We start from the raw sequence: 15850 nt of genomic DNA on the forward strand, positions 1-15850 counted from the left end.
TTGATTGCCTAAGCACAGATTTAATATTAGACTTATAGCTACTTAGCAATGGAAAGTACACACTGTCAGCTTTCCCCTGAAAAGTGAAACTGTGTCGAGTTTGCACGTCAGTTTGTTTGCAACAATAAAATATGAAAGGCTCTCTCTAATAACCTGCTGACTGCTCGACTGCTCCCCTATCACTGTTGCTAAATTGGGGGTGAGGGGGTTCAGTGTGTGTGTGAGGGAAAGAAAAAAAGCCAGACAAAGCTTGTGAAGGAGGGCTACAGGGTTGAAGATATCCTCGCTCTGCTGGTCAAATATAAAGGCTCATGAAGGCTACCAGTCAACATGGATGACCTATTTACTGTCAGACATACTGCCACACAAACACAGAAAAAAACAGGCAATGACCACAACCTTATTTTCTCTCCACAGTTATTTGGGAAGTGGCTTTTCCTGGCAACATGGTGTTTTTAATCAGCCTATCCCAACTTTGTTAATCAGATGTAACAACTGGTGTTTGAGACATCTGGCCATGGTCATCAGTGTTGTGTCTGTGCAGGCTGATGGTGGATGTGTGATAGGACAGGGATCTTGTTCCCTAACATCTGTTCATTAGGTCAACCATCTAAAATGTAGTTATTTTTAGCTTCAGGGCTGATTTCCTCCCATTCTTTTTCCTGTTTCTCCCTGGACAGCTGGCATGAGGAAGAATCTGCCTTCTTCACCGTCTGGATAGAATTTGCCACTGCTGTTCTCTTAACATCTGGCAAATGTTAATTTACAGTTTGTAGTGTGAATTTGGGGACTCCAAGTGTGATTTTATGTGTGTTGGCTGTCCCGGTGTAAGAACAAGGTGTAAGTCTGACCCTGTGCTCTTTATTTTATTTATTTTGAAGCAGAATATTTAAATAGCCTGATAAAACCACCTGCTGCAACAATAATTCTTTTGCAGCATTTGCCATGAGAGTGGGAGAAAGGTGTGTATTTATTCACCTGCTCAGTGGCTGATGTGCAGACTCCTTTGGGTCCATGTGTTTGATGAAGTGTGTGTGTGTGAGTGTTTAAGGATCCCTGACTGTCCTTGAGTTTAGCAGTGAGGACCTTGTCTGCCTCCATGATGTCAGCTCACTGATTCATGCTGTGACTCTGCCACTGACCCGTAGGATGACTCTCAGGGGGTGTGGGGAGACAGGTTGCATCCATCACACTGCCTAAGAGCTAGGCAGATGTGAACTGGCACTCACACAGACACTATAGAGTGCTGCAGGAGTGAGTCCTAAAACCTCAAAATGAGTTAACATTTTTGCAGTTCCGGTTCAAGTCAATGGGTTTTTGGTTAGATACATGAAACAAGGTATGGGGTTAGCACAGGCTTAAGAGATTTTCACGTTCTACGACAAAAAAGACCAAAAGACGTCAGTAAAGACCCCAGTCAAAAGTCAGGGGGTCTCCAAATACATTAGGACTCATCCTCTGGGGACCATCACGTCAGTGCCATACAAATGATCTGGCCGGTGCAGGGATGCAGACAAAAATTTTGTTTGATTTCGTCTTATAAATAGCTCGTTATTTCAGAACATCTGTATACTTGTGTAACTGTTTGTTTTTTAGATCTCTCTGTTACTCTCCTGGGCTCTATTCCAAGGGGACGCTGAGGTTTGCTACTGTGTTGTTGTGGTCATGGTGAGTTGTTTCTGGTTGACAGTGCGAGGCTGAGTTGCTACTGAGAAGTGGGTCAGTTTGTGCAGCAGTCTGCACAGCAGCCTCTCAGTGCCTGCGTTTTGTCTCCAGCGAAGAAAAATGGTGCCAGATTTCAACCAGATCCTTCAGATACGGGATCTGTAAACAGAGTGTTTTCCAGGCCTGTCAAAAAATGTGGGACTTAGCCACCCTGAGGCATTGTAGATGAGACACAATCTCTGGGGTCTTTAAGGCAGATTGTGTATGTGTGATCATGTGTGAAAATATGTGTGCAAAGAATTAATGCCATAATTTAAATTTAGCTTAAATCCCATTTCATCCTGTTTGATCCCATTGATGCCAAGGCATTGAAACAGTCAGATATGATTAGGCGTTCAAGAGGCTGTTTTCTCAATCCAACTTGCTAAAAGAGACTTGAGGCATAGCCCACAGCAGAGAGATAGACTGGCGAGTTTTGGTTCTTTTAACTGTGAGACTCGCCCTCTGAACACTGCCCATTAATCACAAACCAACCCATATATTATTAAGCTGTTTGGCTCTGCCTCCCTCCACTGCCAGCATCAGAGTGCATTTTAACATGATACTCCCTGGTGATTAGGATATATTCTCTCTCATTTCCACTTCATCTGAAAAACAAACATCCAGGCAAATAGTCAAGAGTTGGGGGCTTCTTGTGAACATTTTCTAGGAACACACTTTCTTGTTTTCACACTCTGGAGTTTAGCAGCATTTTCCTCAAGTATAAAAGCATTCATACCACTTCCCACTAACTAGATGGACACTGAGCTATGTTCCATAACTAATGCCAGGTGCTCTTTGCCTGTCTCTGAGTTGAAAACAGTGTGTGGGAGAGATGACAGGTTGCCTGAAGGAATGTTAAAGCACAAGTGATTCATCTCATCTTTGTGCAAGGAGGACCAAAAACGATTTTTAATTCATACCCAGCAAAATGCCACGTCCTACGCATTCATGCATAACACATACTTGATCAAACAAATAATATGACTTGAGTACACAGTTATTCAAACACTTATTGCTCCTCACACTTAGTCTTAGGCGCAGTGTGCGTGGCATCCAGGTGTAACGTGATTGTTAAGGAGCTCAGTCTGTGTATATTTGTGGTGATAATAAATTCATTATGTTTGTCAAAATGGAGCAGACTGTCCTCAGTGCTACAAGGAGAGCTAAGGAGATGCAACATGCATGAATTCAGCCGAAGCAGGAAGCTCCCTTGCATTGGGTCCAAGTGTCCCAGAACTCCAACTGAAACCATAGATGAATTAGTGAAAAGACAAATTATCTTAAATATCTTACATGGATCCATGTTCCTTAAATGGGGTCTTGTCAATTGTATTTTAATGCCGTGTCATGATATTTCTCAACATCTCACTAATTTTAGAACAATATGCTATTGCTTAAACTGCAGGAAGCATAGATAATTTACAGCTGTGTGGATGTAATTTTTATGAGCTTGGGAGATGATAGATGGTACATTTAGATTTAGTATCATGTCTTTATTCACTCTTCTCATATTTTTTTTCTATTTCTCCACTCTCTCTTTGCTTCTATCCTGTCCCTGTCTTCCCTCTGTCTCATCTTGCAGGTGTGTGGTGCACTGACCCTGCCTGCGACAGGCGAGGAGTCAGAAGACCAGGGCCATGATTGGCTCTCCTGGCCCTGGTGGGCGTGCCTTAGTGCCATGGCTGAGTGAGTGGCGATGGGTCCTTGCTGCTTTGCTGGTTGCCATAATAACTTTGTCGCTGCCAGGAAGTAGCCAGGCCTGTCCGCCACGGTGCGAGTGCTCAGCTCAGCTGAGGTCAGTGTCGTGCCAACGGCGGCGACTCACCAACATCCCAGAGGGCATCCCCACGGAGACACAACTTCTGGACCTCAGCAAGAACCGGCTCCGCTGGGTGCAAACAGGTGACCTGGCACCTTACCCACGGCTGGAGGAAGTGGACCTCAGTGAGAACCTCATTGCCACTTTAGAGCCCAATGCCTTCGCTAGCCTCCAGAGTCTTAAGGTGCTGAAGTTAAGGGGAAACCAGCTTAAGTTAGTGCCCATGGGGGCCTTTGCCAAGCTGGGCAACCTGACCAGCCTGGACCTGAGTGAGAACAAGATGGTGATTTTACTGGACTACACCTTCCAGGATCTGAGGAGTCTGAAACATTTGGAGGTGGGAGACAACGACCTGGTTTATATTTCCCACAAGGTAAGCTCACCAGCATCTTGTCTTTATCATGACTGTGTTGGTAATGAAAAACTGGATAGAAGAACATTTTTTTTATTTTAAATTGAAAATTAGATCTCAGAAGATCACACTTTCATACTCATAGTCTGTGGTTTTAAATAGACAGTACTGCCAAGGAGCTATTGACCAGCCATAGTGTTTGTAGCAGTGCCTGGTTTGGCACAGAAATATGTAGGCCTGGTTCAGCATTTTGAGAAATAGGCTTATTCGCTTTCTTGCCAAGAGTTGGATGAGAGGATTGATATCACTCTCATGTTGGTACAGTAAATATGAAGTTACAGCCAGCAGCCAGTTAGCTTAGCACAAAGACAAGAAACAGGGGGAAACAGCTAGTTTGGCTCTGTCTAAGGGTAAACACATCCACCTACATACTCACAGATTAAAATGTTCTATCTCATTTGATTAATTTGTACAAAATGTGAAGTATAAAAATTACAAATTGCGCGGTTTTATGAGGGGTTATGTGCGGGGTTATGTGCGTGCTATTTCTTGGTTGGGTGCAGTGACTTGGTGGAGTTTAACTGGTTATCTGGCAACCTGTGAGTGATGATAAGACTCTGGTCTTAGTAGGTAGGCAGATTTTGTTTCCTTTTGACAGAACCAGACAAGCTGCTTCCCCTTCTTCACACAGTCTTTATATCATCTCACTTTAAAACTGAACATTCACTGTTGGCCATCATGTAGATATGTAAAATAGATCAAATCTATCATATTTTATGGTTTATAACACGTTATCTTCCTGCTGCCCAGGCATTCTCAGGTCTCCTGGGGCTGGAAGATCTCACTATAGAGCGCTGCAACCTGACATCCATCTCTGGCCAGACGCTGTCTTACCTCCGCAGCCTGGTCACCCTTCGCCTCCGTCACCTCAGCATCATTGCCCTGGAGGACCAAAACTTCCGCAAGCTCTCCAACCTGCGGGGTCTGGACATCGATCACTGGCCATACTTGGAGTACATCTCCCCTCTTAGTTTCCAGGGCCTGGACCTCCACTGGCTCTCCATCACCAACACCAACATCACCTCTGTCCCCTCTGCTTCATTCAAGAACCTGGTGCACCTCACCCACCTCAACCTGTCCTACAATCCCATCACCACCCTAGAGCCCTGGGCCTTCAAGGATCTGCTGAGGCTGAAGGATCTCATCATGGTAAGCACAGGGTTGATGACAGTGGAGCTCCATGCCCTTGGAGGCCTCCGACAGATCCGGGTCCTCAACTTCTCCTCCAACGACCTGCAGACTCTGGAAGAGGGCTCCTTCCACTCTGTCAACAGTCTGGAGACCCTCAGAGTGGATGGGAACCCCCTGATGTGTGACTGCCGTCTGTTGTGGATCCTGCAAAGACGCAAGACCCTCAACTTTGACGGCAGAGTGCCGGTGTGTGCTGGGCCGGTGGAGGTGCAAGGGGTCAGCCTCAGCGCCTTCACCGATTCTGCACTCTTCGATCACTTTACATGCCAGAAACCTAAGATACGCAACCGTAAGCTGCAGCAGGTAATAAAGATGATTACATTTAGATTTAATACTTAATTAATACTTATGGTTTGATTACTGAGGTTATGCTAATTGCTTCTACAAGTACAAAAAGTATTCTGTGATAATGTGTTTTTCTGACTCTCCTACATTTATTAGTCCATGCACTCCTTTCCTCCACGTCCCGCAGGTGACCGCTCGTGAGGGCCAGCCAGTCAGTTTTCTGTGTAGAGCTGAAGGAGAACCTGCTCCTGCTATTGTCTGGATTTCCCCACAGCGGCGACGGATCACAGCTAAGAGTTCAGGGCGCATTACTGTTCTCCCTAGTGGCACCCTGGAGATCCGCTACGCCCAGCTTACTGACAGCGGAACATACATCTGCATCGCCAGTAACGCAGGAGGCAATGACACCTACTTCGCCACACTCACAGTGCGTGGGCAGCCGCTAGATGCCGCCTCTGCCTTCTTTCTCAACCGCTCGCTGTATAGCGGCGACTTCTTCAACGACACAAATCTGAATAGCACACGTGTTTTCCTCAAGTTCACTTTGGACCTAACCACCATCTTGGTCTCCACGGCAATGGGTTGCATCACCTTCCTGGGGGTGGTCCTCTTCTGTTTCCTGCTGTTGTTCGTGTGGAGCCGGGGACGCGGCCAACGCAAGAACAACTTCACAGTGGAGTACTCTTTCCGGAAATCTGAGCCCGCCACTGGAGGCACCTCTGGAGGGACCAGGAAGTTCAACATGAAAATGATATGAAACAACGCAGCCAGGGGTCACTCGGGGGAGGCATGAGCACGTCCCAAAAACGTGTTTGACACACGCAAACACACACAGCCACTGACTCGCAAAGAAGTTTTAAAGCACAATTCAAGTTTCTGTCTATGGCTCTATTCAGAATTGAGTGCCCACATCAAAACTGGAGCCATGACTCAATTTGGTTTGATTTGTGAATGAAAACAAAATTACCCTGACCTCTCTGCCTCGCAGTGGTTTTATTCAGCTTGTGGTGAAAAGCATGTTTAAAGGATACAGTAAGGAACAACTGGTAGTTTTGAAAGCGCTATCTGTCATCCACGCTTCATAAGAATAATAGAGTTAAGAATTATAGGAGATAAGGTTTTGAAATTGTCATGATTACTGAGCTGTGGAATACTGGTAGTCCTGTGTCTAGGTTACATTAATGAGGAAATTTAAAAGATTTCCTTTTTTCATCTAAATTTCCCTTTACTGTATGCTGTGCAGTCGGGGATTTTAAAAGAAATGTAATGCAGGGATACCTGGCTACCATCCATTTGTAGAATTTGTAGCTGTGCTCTTCTAAAGTCTGCCTTGTTAAGAATCATGCATGTAGAAATGCAGTTGAGAGTTAAGTTGTAAGTTTATACCACTGAATAAAACAAATTGTTCTGAAAGACAGGTTGAACATGTTTTTCTATAAAACATTTAATAGCCACCTTTATCTATTCTGAGGCTGAACTGTGAAGAGGGTTCTGTAGGGTCAAACACTTGAAACCACACATTAACATTATCATATGTCATTTGTTTTAATGAGCAAAAGCTCATTGGATGTAACATATGATCGGACAATATCTGATAAGGAGCAATGGATGTGGATCATTCACATAGATGACAAATAGACAAATGAAATACAATTTGGCCTTTTCTTCTTTGTGAGATCTTGTGACAACGTTAGCTGTGTGAGTTTGGGACGAGCACACTGGCCAAGAGCTGCTGTGGCTGCCCGTGGCCCGGAGGGTTTGGTTAGGAAGTCAAGCCCACCGGACACAGGCCGCCACAGTAACCATAGCAACCAACACGAGACAGCAGGAGGCACCGGGGCTGGTGGCCACTGGAGGGTTGCTGGGTAGAAGGGGAGAAAAGTCAATGTGACCTCTTCTCTCTCTAACCTACATCACAAGCCCCCGTTCATCCTCTTTCATCAACAGGAGAGGGTCGACCTGCCGGCCTCCACCCTGCGCCCCTGCTCTCTGCTGTATTGGTGGCCTGACCTTCCCAGCGCTGCCAGGGGGGAGCAGCCTGGAGAGTTGGGTCACTCAGAGGCAGACAGAGGACACACAGTAACACTGTAGGGGTCTTCACGTAAACACACACTCATCCTATTAGAGAAAAACACACATAGCAACACATGTATAGCACCTTTTCTCAGGAAAAGTGAAGGAACTACCCTACAGATTGAGGGTATCTACACAAACTTACTCTGTTAAAATATAACATTCCAGCAATACTGTATGTAGAGCCATAAAGCCAAAATTCATTCTCTAAGAGAGAACTGATGTAAATTGGTGAGTGAAGAAACAAAGCCATAGTATGTGTAGGTTGTTTTTTTATAGCGTGTGCATGATTCAGTTATATAATAATAATTATTGCTACTGCCATCTTACAAGCTGTCGTGATGATCAAAAGACCATCTGCTGTCACTGGGCTTGCATAAAGTTGCACCCCATAACACACGTGCACACACACACACACACACACACAAACAGAAGAGATAGAACCACATCAAGGTTATTTGGATAATATAATCACATTATAATCACAGTTACACACAACTAAACATACAAACTGATAAAGCACCACAGCGATCATAAAGTGTGATGCTGACTGCTCTCTCTCTGTCTCTGAGGAGGTCGGTGTACGAATGTCTCTGCCCCCCTAGCCCAGTGCATCCCCCCTCCTCACCCCACACCCCCACACCCCCACTGGGTCCTCCTTTGGGAGGGGTCCCTGGCTGGAGACCGAGGATTCAAATGTAAATGAAGTCGTGTTAACCCTACCCACGCCATGTGCATCGTATAGTGGAGAGTAGTACTGTGGTTTAAAAACAAAAACAAAAACAACAAAAAACTTTATTTGAAGTGTTCTGTTTGTCCTCCATTTTAATTTTCTCAGTTGTTGTTCTCCGTGACCTTTTTGGCAGTTTACCGTTTTAAAGTTCTTTGTCCTCCAAGTGGGACTGTTCTGTTCTCAACACCTAATCACTTTTCCACACACTAAACAGTGTGCATATCAACTGAAACCAGGCAGAGCGATATTTATACCGAGACAAGAGACATAATTTAAAGCAGTGGTTGGTAACCTAGTGTCACAAGTTAAATTGGAGGTGTCACAAGATGGTTAACATAAAAAAACATAGGTGTGCTGCACAATATTATATTTTTCTGACTTTTATCAAAATTTGACTCTTCAGTCAAATACTGAATGGTTTCACCTGTTCTGGAGCCGATGCACCAGCTCTTCATAAGTTCAAATTTAGCCTGGTTCAAACGTAACCTAGTTAAAAGTGTTTGCTAAATAGATATTTGCACATCGCTGAATGAACCGGTTGCACCACACAAACTAGTTCTTACATAGAAATGAGTTGTTATCTAATATTTACACACAGTAACAAGTGTAGCTAACTGCACCAAGTGACAAAACTAATTCAAAGTGAAGAGTAAAAGAGGTCATGGAATATGGTCAACATATCTGACCTGATGCTTGATCTAAATGCTGTTTAATAATAATGTGGCAATACTTTAACCAGTATCCCTCAAATTACAAATCATTATGCTAACAGGCTTGGTTAGCATAATCAAATATTTCCCAATCATTTCCCAGTCATTCTGAATACTACATGAATCAAACTAATTTCTCAATGTATGGACACATACAATGAGAAAAGTCAAGCTGATTGCTATCGCTTTGATACTAGCAACTTAGAGATGTTTCCTATTAACTGATTTACGTATTACTAAAATCTTTAAGAGCTACAACATTTCAAGTTTTAATGGCAACGTGATTTTCTAGTTTGAAACTAGCTAGTTGCCAAGAACTTAGGAAGGACTTTACACACCAACTTAGTGACATCTGGTGCTAGTGTACAGCATGTCATGAGGGCTTGCAAGTTGTCATTTAAAGGGTTCATACTGTAAAAACGTTGGGAACCTCTGATATAAAGCACACCTACAAGGCTGCATAAAGACAGGTTTGTGGTTTGGAAACAATTTGCCCCTGGTAGAACCTCAAAACTTTTGCAAAAGAAATCCTGCAAACTTCATTTTTGTCCTCTGTGAGGGATGATGAAAACACGGCTTCTGTTTCAGGATGAAAAACTGAACAGCTGTTAAAGATTCATGAGGCCAAATGAGAATAGATGAACAAATTGGCCTGGTTTTCACATTGCCGTTAACAGTGTCAGTAGCCATTTTTGTGTTGAGAACAGGACGTTGCCTTCATGGACATCTCCTCTCCCTGAGCCGTCCCTCTTGTTTTTCCATTCCCACGTATTTCTTAGTGGAAATTAGGTTTAGAAGACAGTGAGAATGTCTGTGGTGATTGTCAATAGTGTTATTGTGAAATCATCGATCACAAATGTAAGCATAGATGAGGGTGTGTTTCATTTTATTATCTTCTTCTCCTTCTCCTCCTCCTTTTTACCGTCCTCCTCCCCTCTCCCTATTCCTTGTCTTCTTAACATTTCCAACTCTCGTTGTCCCTGTTCACAGTATTAGGCTGGAATATGGTTGTGTGGTAGTAGACACGTGTTCTGTGTGATCGGTAGGTCAGTGTTGTGTAATGATTTGTTGCTCCTCGTGATGCCATCAAACACGGAGCAGTGATTGGATCAGTGGAGACAAAAGATGAAAGGGGTGACCCAGGTTCCCTAAAAAAAACAAAGACATTGGTTCCCATTTAAACCCTACTCATTCCTGAAAAAACATTTCTGGAACTTTCCCGCTCTGCACAGTGTCGCTCTGGGATCTTGCTCAAAACATGAAAACCCATGGACTGTACTGTATGTATTTTCTCTGATGATATCTTGTCATGCTTTAACTTACAAATGTAGAATGGGGGGTTGGGTTGTTGAGCCTACACTTCACTTATGCCTATTGTGGTATAGCCATTTTCACAAGGAAACAGTCCATTCACTGAATACTGACATTTTAATGTTGGTCAGGGTTGAAAATAAGTGTCTATTCAAGCCTCAAGTCCTTTAAACTTTGGGAACTCACTTTGCTTCAAGCTTCAAGCTAAATACCTTTGAAAAAATATTTTCATGTCCCCTCCAGCTTAAATTTTCTCCCATTATCAAAGGCCTTAGGAATATGTTCAACATTTTAATTGATAGAACTGACACTTTTCCAAACAATTGTTCAGCAGCTCTCTTTTTTCATCATTTCATCTCCTCTGCCGTGATACTTGAGAAAGTAGGCTTAGGCGAACCCCCCTGCTCCCTTCTCCGGTTTGTCCTTGCCTGGGGTTGGTGTACTGTAGTCTAGACGCCCCATTTACAGCAGCAGCCTCACTGTTAGGATACCTTCCACTAGGGAACTCTTCAAAGACGCAGACCAAAATAAGACAAACCCTGCACCCTAATCCTGGTGTCATCACCAGCCATTTTTCATCTATTTCTCAAAGAAAAAGATTTCTTAAAGGAGGTTTTTCCTTCAGTCCTCTTAGCTGTACTATTCGGCCAAGAAAGAACCATTTCAGTCTTACCTATAAGGCTGCATTTCTACAGTCTGCCTGATAATTCGGACTCCATATCAGCTATAAATCAATCGATCTCCTACTCCAGATCTCACAGCTGCTGTTGTGATTGTGGTTAGACTTGAGTTGAATTATCAGAGCTGAGAGGAGCAGTAATGGGATGACGGAGAAGTGAGCTCGGCTGATTGGGTGATTACTTGGCTTATTAGTCTCATTTCCATAACAGACCTCTCAGAGCAGTGTGTCATACAAATTCTGGAGGCTACTGGTTTTTTTTAGCTCTTTACTTATCTAGATAGAGATTACAACATATGGTTTTCTCTAATTCAACGAAGATAATGCAAAGCAGTCATTGTTTAGTTATTCTTTGGTATAATTGAACATCTTGCAGAGCATTGTTGAAAGACTGTTTAAAGCACCTTGGACAGACAACTGCTTCTTCTTAACCTTGACCAAACAATCGTCCCCTTTCTATGTGGCAATACTGACCTCAAGTGGTCAATGCAAGTAACAGCAACAAGTGGGACCATACTGCTGATGCTGATGTACCAGTATTGTATATGGTGGGAAAATAAATAAACGGCTCTGGGTCTCATACAGTGAAACACTGGACATAGCAGATTGACTGTTAGCTTCATATGGCAGTGCTTCACTGATTTTCTTATAGCCTTAGCATGACCTCCTCTCCTCTCTGCGTGTCTAGGGCATTTGCGCTCAGCCACTGGTGAGGGAAGTGGAGTTATCAGGAGAGGCCTCCATCAGATGATCAAAAGCAACAGTTCGGACCTGTTTTGCTGGGACTCAGTCTGTAGATTAGACAGATACTTTCTGATGCCCCTGCCAGTCATACTGCCATCATAACAAACAATAACAAACTATATTAAAATGTCACAGCATCATTCTTTCTCAGTATTTGACTGAGAGCTGATCGGCAAACAATTGGTTCCTCTCTAGGGAATTTTTTTTTTTTATTTCTTGTGGTTTTAGCAGGTTTAATCTATGCATGCCTTTTTTATACAGTGATTGGTCTTGCCAAACTCTCACCTACACTTGTATGGAGAGCTATAGGTGCCATTGTTGCTGGCCATGGGACTGGTAATAATCACCAACACCTGCATTCCTGAATATTTAGATGGAGTGTCTTACAAAAGAAGCATTTGTTTACTTGGGATGATTGTACTTTAACACATATCTATCCACACACAGATAATCTGCTCAGATGTGAAAGCTGTGGATAAAACAATTGATATTCCAAGCAGGATGGTGGGACTGATCAATGCTGTATGGGGATAGGATTATTAATGGCATACTTTCATTGATCTATCTTGAACCTTGTCACTCTCCCACAGTCCCTCTGGAGTAGGAGGAGGCGTGCAGAGCTCTTACAGACCTGGTTGGCACTCATTCCTAGGTTTCCACATTAAGATGATTTCACTTTTCCTCTTTTAAGAACGAGATGGTGCCAGATTTAGCATTTTTGTTCTAGGTCTGAGCCTCTCTTACCTCTCCCACTCTTCAGAGGAAGCTATCGTTGGTATAGCTCTGTATTTGTTGGAGCCCTCCAATGGGAAATATTGAAGTTTGTCTTAAATTTGGCTGGGGTAAACATATTCTCTCCTCTCTTTGTCTCTCTTTTCTCTCTCTGTCTTTTCTCTCTGTCTTTCTATCAACCTGGCGCCAACCTCGTTAAGCAGTTCAGAACATTTTTAATAGATTTTTCATAGTAAACGAAACCTAGGAATGGGTGCTGAGTGCTCCAAATAAATACAGAGCTAACAAAAAGACAAGTTGTTTAGCTTGTCAGATTGAATGGTGTCACCCGATCAATCATTAAAGCATATGACTGGCTTATATTAGAGACTGTTACATAGGAAGTACCAAATTTGTACTCAAGAACATCCGAATGAAATATAAAATGTATAATTTGTACTGTGATGTGTGGATCCTTGGATGTGAAGAACAGAAACTGTACATATTAGATCTATTAGCCATATCATGTCATCTAATCTGTAGACCTCCTTGCCATGTCTGACAGAGGAAAATGACTGTTGAACTGTAAATAGTGTAGGTATAGTAAAATAGGATTTAACTGCTGCTTCTTTTCTCCAGGGATCACCCATGTTTTGCTCAGTCCCATGGCTGCTTGGTCTCAAAGGGAAGAATGAGACAATAATGTTTGTCTATAAAACACATATGAGTTCTTTTTTTATTTCAATGTATGTTTTATATACTGTCTGTCTTGTAAATGAACCTTTTTCGTCATAAAAGCATGATGTGACTCTGTCAAAAGCATCCTGTGTCTCTTCTCGTTACCTGCTTGCATCCCCTGATGTTCAGAGAAAATAATGAAACACATGAGTTACACTGCATGGCCAGTATGATTGTTGAACATGTTCAAAAACCATGGCCATTAATATACTGCTATAATAGCAATATTCAATGCAATGTTGTTGAGTAATAATTAATATTAAACAAATAAAACATTATGATATACATATTTGAATGGATAAAACACAATATTTAAAGCTGCTATAATCATTATTTTTTTTACTAACAATAGAACATATGACATATGAAATAGGTGGCGCTCAGAGGAACAAACTCACAGAGAATTATCAACCAACTCTGCAGTTGTCCTCAGCCCTAAGGAGCTCTGTTTTGGTTTTCTGGTCTGCAGCATTACTGTTCTGGTTCACTGCTCTCATAGTGTCATTTTAGCTAAAAAAACAAAAAAACAAAGGAGCCCCCTGTACACTACCCGTATAGCACCAAACAGCAGACAGGGCTAGCCACTAGAGATGTTAAGTTTTGAAAGTGATCCAATTCTTTACAAAGACTCATTGGAACCAATGAAGGGAGTGAGTCATAGGCCTACTTGGTACACCAAGTATCTTAGTATCTAGTTACTGTCAGTTATAGTGAACATAATAATAAAATTTAACGAAATGTGCAAATGTGCACCAACTGAACTTAGTGTGTGTGTGTTTGTCTTGCACTGTCACAGTGGTGACAGACATATGGCACTCTCTGCAGGCCAGAGAAGCCTACAGGTCTTTCACCAACATAAGATAAAACAATTCAACATTACTGTTAGACTGAAATTCTAAGAAAACATATAAATACAACAAAACGTTTCTTGGGGTATGTTACAACATTTCCATTGTTGTTACAACTAACCCAGACTCTTCTAGCCATGAACTAGCTACCTTACCTTAAGTTGACGATACACGGAGCAACTTTTAGAGCAATGGTGCTGGGCAATGTTGCCATCAATGGTAATGAGTAAAGATTACTACCGTAATCCCCTTCCCCCACTACAAAGCCAAGTGCCTAGCCCCGCCGCTATCCGTTCAAAACATAGTCGGACGTGCCACCAGCAAGATTGCCCAGCTACATTGTTCAAAAAGTTGCTCCGTGTATCATCAACTTAAGGTAAGGTAGCTTTACAGCTTAAAGCTAAAACATTAGCACTAACAACATTCATGAAAGATCAACATAGCCACACAATAAACATGACTTAAGTTTAATGAGTTTAACTACAAAACAGGCAATGCTAAAACAAAATTACATCAAAATTATTATTTTTTTTTATCTTAAATTGGCTGTGCCACAGGTTGCTACATTTCCCCATGTGGAGTAAGGACTAAATTGAGTATGTCTAGAGTGAATCAGGTTATTCATAACTTGTTCCTGATTGGCAAAACTGGAGGTCTTACAACTGCCCCTTGTTCCAACCATCCCCAGTCTCCCATATATTACATAGCCTATTCAATTCAGAGGACGAATTCAAAGTAGTAAATTCACTGTCAAAGCACCTTGTGTAATGTTTACAGTGCAGATCATTGGCATTAGGTCTGGCAATACGAGTAAATTAGTGTTGCTAAACCTAGTCCATATGCAAAATTAAATTATACAAATATTGCTCTATCATCATCCTAAAGATTATTTTGCAGATAAACTGGTACTAGGTTTATCTGCAAAATGTCCCCACTCTCAGAAGGGAACAGAGACTATCTGGTGAACACAGAGGAGCATTTATCAGCTAAACAGCCAGATATTTCCCTCAGGAGTTGGGAGAGATGAAAAACGGACAAAAAGAGACATTATTTTTATAGAGAATGTTATATTGCATTCGCTAGGTGGCCAGAAACGCAGCTCCTGTCTGCTAGATGTGATATAGACAAATGTTTTCTAAAAAGTCCATCATATTAGCTTAAAAATTGATAATGTGTCAGTGTTGTGTTCACAGCTTATTTTTGCTATAGGCAATTGGCAAATAAATTTGTGAATTTAGCCAGGTAAGGAGGAGCTATTGTGAGAGGTTGGTGATGGAGTCTTATGGAGGATGAGTCACGGGCTGCTGGGCCGGTTGGCGTTTGGACTGTCATCCACCTGTAATGTTGGTCCATCTGAAAGAAAAAACAAATACAACCTTCAGACCACTGCTCCACATCATACCAATAACTGTTATACCATAACCAATTTCTGGAAAATGTATTTAAGTATCAGTAGGCCACTTTCTTTAAATTAAATTACACACAAAAGTATAGAAGTATTTGCATTAAACAAAATAGTCCAGTGGCAAATGTCTGCATTTCAGCATCATTTGCAGGAGGCCATACATATGTATATCCAACATACAGTATGTTGCTGGCAGAGTTATTGTTTTGTTTAAGTGTTCAGAACAGAGTTTACTGTAACAAATGTTGACCTGATTTATCCCTTATAAAATTAACACTGTCCAAAATTCAGATTATTATTTATTTATTAATAATGAATGAGAATATGAAAGATAAGAATGTGTAAAGTTCATGATGGACATCTGCCACGTCCTCATATGATATTGTCAGAGAGATGAAGGCAGATTACATGTCTCAAAACAGCTGAATTTATGGAAATGTAACAATCTGCATTGCAGTTCATCCCAAAGGTGTGTGATGGAGTT

General features: G+C 42.1%; 1 protein-coding gene across 1 annotated transcript in view; it reads left to right on the forward strand.

Annotated features, from left to right (window-relative positions):
- Positions 1 to 13197, forward strand: part of LOC119902916 (leucine-rich repeat and immunoglobulin-like domain-containing nogo receptor-interacting protein 3) — a 41142-nt gene extending 27945 nt beyond the window's left edge. The window contains exons 2-4 of the mRNA XM_038719311.1: positions 3290 to 3899; positions 4689 to 5432; positions 5602 to 13197. Coding sequence (XP_038575239.1) covers positions 3345 to 3899; positions 4689 to 5432; positions 5602 to 6171 — 1869 coding nt within the window. The 5' untranslated portion in view covers positions 3290 to 3344 and the 3' untranslated portion in view covers positions 6172 to 13197. The remainder of the gene's footprint in view (positions 1 to 3289; positions 3900 to 4688; positions 5433 to 5601) is intronic.
- The last annotated feature ends 2653 nt before the right edge of the window (positions 13198 to 15850 follow it).

Source organism: Micropterus salmoides, unplaced genomic scaffold (genome assembly GCF_014851395.1).
Source record: "Micropterus salmoides isolate LMB-PRFRI ecotype aquatic unplaced genomic scaffold, ASM1485139v1 Ms_hic_scaffold_14, whole genome shotgun sequence".
Classification (NCBI taxonomy): domain Eukaryota; kingdom Metazoa; phylum Chordata; class Actinopteri; order Centrarchiformes; family Centrarchidae; genus Micropterus; species Micropterus salmoides.